Consider the following 9,669-nt stretch of genomic DNA (forward strand, 5'->3'; position numbering starts at 1 on the left):
TCTCGTTCACTTGTGCCACTTGGAACTTCTTGTGGGTTGAACATCGTTGGAAGCGCCCCGTTTACTACCTTTTTTATCCCACACAAGGTCTTGACGATGTCTTTAGTGTTGAAATGCTGAGAACATATGTGTAAGTTCGCCGTAGTCTGAAACTCCTTGTCAGCTCGCCGGCAAAAGGTGCTCCATTTCTTTCGAAGCTTTTTATCGCTCGGAAAATCGAAAAAGTTGAGGTCCGGTCGCTTTTTGGAATTGTTTTTGCTCACGGAAATGGCACAATACCTCATTTTCAACTGTTTTGCTTTCAAAAGTAGCGCCTTTGTAGAGTCTTTGTTCCCCTGAGCCTCGTCTTGATCCTCTAAAATAGTTACCAGGCTTTCACGACCAAACAATTCGAAACTGGGCTATTGGTTTTGCTTGTGTTTATCCGCTGGATAATGATTTATCGGATGGATAAATTAAACGTTTTCTACCTTTTGAACAACCGAGGCCTGATCTACAGCAAATCCTTCACAATATTGGCTCTCTTAACAAGAGTTTCTGTAAGGTTCTGAACTGCACAGTACTTTTTCAGCGGGCTCTTTTGCTTGGTAGAATGCTTTAAACGCCATTGTCTTGAACGACAATTTGCCTTCTAGCGGAGACTGCAAGAAATTACAAAACCTAGCAAGTTCTCAGTTTTGCATTTACCGGCATCAGGTAAAGGAAACTTGATTTCATCCCATACATGTTAATTTAACCTGATCTGGCTGCCGTGTGAATACATTTTCAGTGTTTTTTTCTCCATCTCCAACAGTCTTTGGGAGAATTTGGCTTTATATTTGGTCTTCATAATTGTCGTTAGTATAAATGCATAGGTGATTATACAAAATCGCGCGCTCTCATTGGCTCGCTATCTCGGATTATCAGCCGATAATCACCTCGACGGACAAAATGGCTGCCAGTAGTCGTTTTGCCACTGTAAGTGAAGATGATTTTCGCGTTGAAATGTTTTTTTTCTCTCTTTTTTGAAATAATCACCTGTGTAGTTATACTAAAACAATTATTCGCCTCAGGCTCAGTGATTATCGGTGAATATTCACCTCGACTTCGTCTCGGTGAATATTTACCGATAATCACTTCGCCTTCGGCGAATAATTGTTAATTATCCACGCACGGGACATTGCAGACAAACATGATTATTCCATAGATAGATTAGTTTGTTTTCCCTTCTTGTTTTAAATACACTAAATTACTACAAATACTAAATTTCAAGGGTTGGTAAAGAAACTGGCTATTCACAACGGTGAATTAGGCCCGTTTCAAACGTCGAACTTTTCATGTATCAAATCTAATGCAAATGAGCGAAAACAATAGATTTTTTTCATTTGCATTAGATTCGGTACATGAAAAGTTCGACGTTTGAACCGGTCCTTAGATATTCTAATTCTTTCTTCTGTCCTTTGCATTAAACTGCCCTCAGGAACTATTAAACATTTTTACATCTTAACCATGAATCATCTTACCTTTTAGTTCCAAATAAAGTGTTCCGAAACATTAAATTGACAGCAATTATTGAAATACTTAAGTTCAACACGAGCAGCTGGCCGCTAAAAGAAGTTAGTTTGTCTTTCCGTGGTGTTTAAACTTACGATGGAGCTTTATCGCGACATTCGTTGGTGTAAAGTTGCATTTTTCATCTCGTTACTGCATTGTGTCTGGGGTGAGTCCGATTTCATTTTTAGTTAGTCACGATTACATATGAAAGCCTGCAAATACGGAAGCTTGTTGGGGAAATAAGAGGTGCGAGTTAAAAAATACGCGATTTAAAAAAAAAAATGCGAGAGGGAAGTTAGGAAATGCGAAATGCAAGATATAGAAAATCCGTTATGAAAAAATGCAAGGTGCTGGGTAGAAAATGTTAAATAAAACGGCTCTCCATAATAGGTAACGGAGAATCGAGGGAGGGACGTCTTTAAAACAGGGAATCTCTAAAACGGGGAAATTCCAAAATGGGGAATCTCTAAGACGGATGATCTCTGAAAGGAAGAAATATTAAAGATCAAATCTACTGCAAATCCTTTACAATATTGGCTCTCTTAACAAGTGTTTCTGTAAGGTCCTGAACGGCACAGTACCTTTTCAGCGAGGCTCTTTTGCTTGGTAGAATGCGGGGAAAAAAAAAACTTATGTTAAACGCCATCATCTCGAACGACAATTTTCCTTCTAGCGGAGACTGCAAGAAATTACCAAACCGTAGCTAGTTCTTTTTGCATTTACTGGCAAAGGAAACTTAAGTTTCATCCAGGTTGATTGAACCTGATCTGGCTGCTGGGTCAATATATTTTAGTTGTTTTTACTCCATCCCGAACGGTCGTCTTTGTCGTTATCTACTGGACATCGCAGACAAACATGATTATTCAGTAGATAGGTTAGGTTGTTTTCCATTCTTGTTGTAAATATACGCAGTTACTTCAAATACTAAATTTCAAGGGTTGGTAAAGTAACCGGCTATTCCACAAGCTACTGCATGCATGGAATCTATAATTTACAAATTAATTTTATTGCTCTGTCCTTGGGATGTAAACTTTTGCAGCAAGGAACTATTAAATATAGTTTACGTCATAGAAAATTCGGCGTACGGGGTTTTATTCACGAGTTGTTTGTGAATACAACCCCGAACAAAGCACTTTCTATGTCGTGAGCTGTTTATTTTACATAAGACGAGAATTTTCCTTGAAATAGTTTTCTGAACGCAAATTAGAAACTAAAATTCACTAACAATAGAACCAAATGCAAATTTAATTTCAACGTACGACATGCACGAGCTGCACGAACGATTGGCTTGGAAAGGCCTTTACGCTATCTTTGATTGGTTATACTTCCACTCGTGAAAGAGCTGTACGCCATTCTGATTGGCTGTAGAGGCTTTTCTTTACATGTGAAAATAAAGCGTATAGATTTAAGTACAAATGATCTTTATGGAATAATTTAATTATCATTTTATGTGTAACAAACAGTTTAACATGTTAGCCATGAATCATCTTTAAGTTACCTTTTAGTTTCAAATATTAAAAGCTACGAAATCATCATGATATTAAATTGACAGCAATTATTGAAAAAAACTTTAGTCTTTTTATTAACACGCAGAGCTGGCCTCTAAAACTAATTTGTTTTTCCGTGTTTATTCATCTTTCGATGGTGCCTTATCGCGACATTCGCTGGCGTAAAGTTGCATTTTTTATCTCGTTACTACATTGTGTCTGGGATATGTTCGATTTATCTTTAGTTACTAATAGTTGTGATTATCTGTGGAAGCCTTTAAAGCACATAAGCTTGTAGCGGATATGCGGCATGAGAGATGCGAGTTAGAAAACTCTTGACGCAAAAGAGAAAATGAGTGATAAGGATTAGAAAATGCGAGATGAAAAATGCGAAATGCGAGGTGGAAAATGTGTGATAAAATATGAAAGATCCTAGTTAGAAAGTGCAATTTGCGTCTTTCTCACTGCGTTCGTGCGAATGAAAATAATTTTCCTTCTCCAGTATGCTGACGCATAAAACACACTACAACAAGGTAAAGGCAGGCAGAGTGCGAACACTTGCCTGAAGTACAACCAAACTTCACAATATATGTGACAAAAAATTATGTAAGCTTATTTCTATACTTGAAAAAGCATACAAGAATGAAAAAAAAAAATTAATTTACAAAATTAGCGTTAAGAAAAGACTGTCCATGAAAACTGAAAAAACACTGTCAGAAAAACTAAGATACAGATATAGATAACAGATACAGGTCGTACTAGACTAGCAAAAAATGCCAAGCAATGTGGCAACAAAGAACTAGAGCCTAAAACGAGGGAAAAAATCTTGTTAACTGCAATGTACTTTCTAAAGGCTCTTCATTACTACACTTCGCACCCCGCGCGCCAGCGCTAGACAACACCAACGACATAATCTGGTGCGTGACTCGTGCATGGTGCCTTCGGACAGACAGGACCAGCGCTTTATAAACCAAAATAGTCTTACACTGTGAACGAACTTGTGAAACCATATTGACAAAATATGAACATCAATGTGCAAGTACGAATATAGTTGACAATAGCCTGAAAAATGTATATAGAAATGTATCTACAGGAAATGTATTATATAGATAACCGTAGTCAAAAAATTTGAGTGCAGGGGCAGTTACATGAGTGAAAAAATTCGCATAACAGGAAACTAAGATAAACCTACAGAAAATACACCGGTGATACGTTGCCCGATACGAAAACCCGGGGTAAAAACCCATTGGGAAAAAAACCCGGGAACTTATTCCTCGATCGAATGCAACGCATTTCAGCTCCGAGGATTAGAGCTTTAAGTTTTCTAACTGACATAGAGTTAGGTTACAGTTCTTGGTGGCTGTCCAGAAGGCAAGATAGTGAAAACTAGAAATTCTACTTTTTATACCGAAGTGATTAGCATATAATATATGCAGTTACATAATCATGAACAAAAGGTTAATATGAAACAATTGTTAAAAATATCTGAAGCCTTATTTCAGAAACATTGTGAATACCTTGAATTATAGTAATGCTACGAACCGTAACGAACACGCTTTCCAACAACTCTTTGTTCCGTTGGAAAGCATTATTTAACGTACATATTCTTAGCTTGTTCGGATCTCCAGCGACCGTGGAGCATAAGTAATCTGTCGGAGCCATCAGATCTGGGTAGATTTTTGGCTATAAAAGTCGCTCCACCAGCCCTGAGACTATGAGTGCTGAAGCCTTTCGAATCTATGCCTATGGCTGACAGGGTTTCTTTAATTAGTTCCCTGGCCCTATTATAACTAAGCTTATTAGAGCACAATAGGTACATATTGGTTCTCCTGAAAAACCGTACTGCCCTAAAAATATAAACTGAGGAGTTGGGAACGATTCTAGCGGAAGCAAAATAGCGACAAAGAAGAGCGTGGGGACAGGTAATGCCCCCAAGCTTGGAAATAAAGACTTTGTTGCCTTCCCTGTATTGATCGGTTTTGCTAGACTTGACGAGAATTTCTAAATACTCAGTATGTATTGTGAAGTCTACGGCCTGTATTTCAATAACACGCTTATCCTATCTTTAGTTAGTGACGATTATATATGAAGGTCTACAAATACGGAAGCTTGCTGGGGAAGTAAGAGTTAGAAAATGGGCGATAAAGAAAATGAGAGAGGCGATTTATGAAATGCGAGTTCATCCCTGTTGCTTGAACCTGATCTGGCTGCCGGGTCAATATATTTTCCTGAGTGTTTTTTTTTCTCCATCTCGAACAACAGTCTTTGGGAAAAATTGGCTTTATATTTGGTCTTCATTATTGTCGTTATCCACTGGACATCGCAGACAAACATGATTATTCAATAGATAGATTAGTTTGTTTTCCCTTCTTGTTGTAAATAAACTAAATTACTACAAATACTAAATTTCAAGGGTTGGTATAGTAACCTATTTACCAAGCTACTAGAATCTATAATTAAAAATTACTTCCACGGCTCAGTCCTTGGGATTAAACTTCTGCAGCAAGGAACTATTAAACAGTTTTACATGTTAACCATGAGTCATATTCCCTGAAGTGCCAAATAAAATTACGAAATACGAAATTGACAGCAATTATTGAAAAAAACTTTAGTCGTAATATTGATTAGTATAAACACACAGGTGATTATACAAAATCGCGCCCTCTCATTGGCTCGCTATCTCGGATTATCAGCCGATAATCACCTCGACCGACAAAATGGCTGCCAGTAGTCGTTTTGCCACAGTAAGTGAAGATGATTTCGCGTTGCCAAACGTTTTTTTTTTCTCTTTTTTGAAATAATCACCTGTTTATTTATACTAAAACAATTATTCGCCTCAGGATCAGTGATTATCGGTGAATATTCACCGATAATCACTTCGTCTTCGGCGAATAATTAATAATTAACACGCACAGCCGGTCGCTAGACGAATCTAATTTGTCAGTTCCTGTCAAGTTTCATCTTGCGATGGAGCTTTATCGCGACATTCATTGGTATAAAGTTGTATTTTTCATCTCGTTACTACATTGTGTCTGGGAAGTGTTCGTTTTCATCTTTAGTTAGTCATGATTAGATATAAGCTTGTAGGGGACATACGGCAAGAGAGATGCGAGTTAAAAATCGCGTGACTCGAGATAAAAAATGCGTTATGCGAGTTAGAAATGTGTGATAAAATACGTCGAAATATCCTAGTTGGAAAATGTGAGATAAAAAAGGCGGGATGGAAGGTAGAAAATCCTGTTAAATAACGGCTGTCCAAAACAGGGAACGGCAAATTGAGCCGAAGGCAAACTGACAGTGATGAATCTCTAAAAGGAAAAATTATCAGAGATCTGATCAACTACAAATTCTTTACAATATTGACTTCCTTAACAAGAGTTTCCCTAAGGTTCTGAACTGTACTGTGTAGCTCATTCACAATACCTTTCAAGCGGACCTTTTTTTGTTTCTAAAATATGACAAAACCGTTTTAAAATTCCCTTGACCTATCACATCTTGAACAACTATTTCTTCCAGTAAGGTTTTTTTTTTGCCCTTTATGGTAAACGCCAAAGGAAACTTGAATTATCCATGTTGACTTAACATCTGGCTGCTGAGTCAATATCTTCAATGGTTTTCCCTCCATCTGAAAGAATCCTTGGGAGAATTTGGTTTCAGTTTCCTTTGGTTTTCATATTTTTCGTTATCCACTTTACATCTGTTTCGTAATGGTTTCTTTTTTGTTGCTACAGTTATATGTCAAAAACTGTATTACACAAGTTGCATTAAAGAATTGACCTTAAAATTAACCGAAGACATTAGGAGGCATCTTAGGACTCTATATATTGTCATCAATATTAATGCTAATAAACACTAGTGTTTCCAGTTTTATCAAAATTCTTCGCGAAGGAGCTGTTAAAAATCGTATTTTAAAATAATTGGAAGCTACCAAAATATTGTTTAATAGGCAATTGGTTTCCGGGAGAGTTATTCCACATCTCATTCAATAAGCGGAAACACTTAGTCCAAATGAATTATGGGCAATCGCAACAGAGGACGCTCAATGATACTCTGACCGTTATACTTCGTTATCTGTATTGATGATCTTTCTTGGGGAGTTGCTTCAATAAAATGTTTTTTTTTTCTCTCTTTGCTGACGACCCCAATTTCTTCTTTAAGCCTTGTGATCCAAGCGCGTTAATTGAAGAATTGACTAAATATTGAACTTGAAACTGTCTCGCACTGGTCTAGGTCTCTTAATGTTGAGAAAACCAAACTCATATTTTTTAGACCTATGCCGAGTGTTTTAGGTAATGTAATTAAACAAGTTTAAAGTACAAAATTTCTAGGTGGTTATTAATTTGGAGACTCATGTAGACTTTCAGACATAGTTTGATGTTATTCTGGTTTGAAGAAATTTGAATGTAGCTCAGAAAGTTACAAATGATTCAAAGAGCCAACTTTTCGACACTCATGTGGAGTGTCTTCATCAGGGGTAATCCATCGTCATCGCAAAGGGTACAAATAGGTGTCACATAAACCAGTTTCTAAAAACGAGAATTTCGAAATTCGAGATCATCTGGGATCATTATTTACCTTGCATTTACGCACGTACATCACATTAAAGTGCCGGATGTGTCGCGGCATTGTGGGCGATGAATCGGGTGATTCTACAAAGTAAGACACTACTTACAGTCAAAGTCCTTCTTGGCTTTGCAGTATGCGCTAATTTATTTCTCTTGTTGTATTGTATGGTTCTTTACATACATATCTCACCTACATAGGACTGTGAAGTCCAAAACTTACTCTCAAAGTAAACAACCTTTGGTTAAAAATCAAAGCTTAAAATTTTTTGCCGGTCAAGTGTTAGCAGTCGCACTTTCAAAATCTGAAGAAAAAAATAATTAAAATAATTTTTGATCATAGTAGCACTTTAATACAGCCCCTTTTCATTATGATATTTTGGGTGCTTTTGTAAAAACGTGATCCTCGCCATTTCGCAAATTAGTGGTGACAGTTTTTAGTAGTCCAATAAGCTAAAATGATGATCTATAGGGGAACTGACGCACGTGATAACCCTATCATTGTTGTTGTTTATTTATTATACAATCCAAACCGCCAAATTGTATTGAGAATACTCGGTCATCATCTCTTTGTAAGAGCTCTGGGGTTCCTTTGTATAACATACAACGACAAAAACGACCGTGCCACTAGGGAAAAGTTATCAGTACCACTGTGTGTATATTCTCAGTTGAAATTCTTTTGCTCTCCTTTCATTGTCATTGTGCGAATAATAATTATACAGCTCTGTATTATGTTCTCGTTTGATTGTTTTCCCTTAATGAAGGGAGCGTATGTGATCCACCTGTGTTTCAGACTTCCTCATTTAACATTTAGGAATCTGAAGTGAATTAGATAAAAGTTTTGATCTATCACTTTGCGGCCTTGCTCTAGCACAGTCAAAAATGGATTTATTTATCTTCAGATACACTTTGCGAGCGAAACAAAGGGACGCCAATTTTAACCAATCAAATGAAGCGATGACACGTGTGACTGGTTCTGTCATGGTTTTTCAGGGACATAACAACTGATATTCACGGGAACGGGTATTCTAAAAATAGACTCATTTCTGACTGTGCTGAGGACCCCACCCATGCCATAACAACATTGTTATCTAATTGACTCTTGCTAGCAACTGAATATACGATGGACAGGTGGTAGATGAACGAAACTGATTGACATTACGTTTCGTCGAAACTTTTTCAGTGATTCCAGTATTAGCGCTTCTAGTCTGTCTAACTGGCATGATCAACGAAACATTTACGAATATCTTAAATTTTCACAAATAGTTGGAGCTTAAATTGTTTTTGAAGGTAGTCTTTAAATTGCACATTTTTTTGCTCTTTGATTCTAACGGCCATAGAAATATGATTATTTTAAGTAGAGAGATTAGTTTATTCCCCTCTTCTAGCATATACTTAACAATTATTCCACGAGCGCGCGTTGGATATGAGAGATGGTAAATAGCCATCTAACCATATAACCAGTGTCGTATCCAACAAGCGCGAATGGAATAATTGTTTTATTACATTTCTTAAACTCCAAAAGTTGGGAAAGTATGAAATGCGAGGGAAAAAAGCAAGCAAATCCGAGCGAGAACGAAAAAAAAAACTTGATGACAATTGATGGGATGTTGTGTAAGACTTTTTAGTCAGACAGACGCAGGCTCATCACAAGAACATTTCTTGCCTTTTCGCGTACTTCTAAACGTCGGAATTGATCCAAACTTTCCACATAAACGTTTTTTTGTTGCTTTATTCAGAGAGAAATTTCGTTTTCTGGCAAAAAAAAAAGTTTAGCTTAGCAACGCTTAGAGCAATCATTTACCATATAAGGTCAAACTAAGGTATGTGAGCTGCACAGTAAGTTCTGTTTTCTGGCAAGGGGAATGAAGCCCGAGGTTTTTAAACAAAACATCAATACTTTTTGCCTATAGTTGCGCGTTTTTGTAATTGGACCAGCAGAAAGCATGGCCGATACCCCGGGGCAGGCTTTACCTCTTTCCTTTCACATTACAACCCCTCCATTCGTAAATAATTAAAACTCTTTTTTTTCCTTGCTTGTGCAAGGTGGCCAATATCGAGCGCATTATTGTCATTTCGTGAATAAG

At 37.2% G+C, this 9,669-nt stretch overlaps 1 protein-coding gene across 1 annotated transcript in view; it reads right to left on the minus strand.

Moving 5' to 3' along the window:
* The window catches only part of LOC138007969 (uncharacterized), a 2,169-nt gene extending 1,885 nt beyond the window's left edge, over positions 1–284 (minus strand). Inside the window, exon 1 of the mRNA XM_068855121.1 lies at positions 1–284. This exon is cut by the window's left edge and continues 1,058 nt beyond it. Coding sequence (XP_068711222.1) covers positions 1–284 — 284 coding nt within the window.
* Positions 285–9,669: the final 9,385 nt, after the last annotated feature.

The sequence above is a fragment of the Montipora foliosa genome, chromosome 1 (assembly GCF_036669935.1).
Source record: "Montipora foliosa isolate CH-2021 chromosome 1, ASM3666993v2, whole genome shotgun sequence".
NCBI classification, from domain to species: domain Eukaryota; kingdom Metazoa; phylum Cnidaria; class Anthozoa; order Scleractinia; family Acroporidae; genus Montipora; species Montipora foliosa.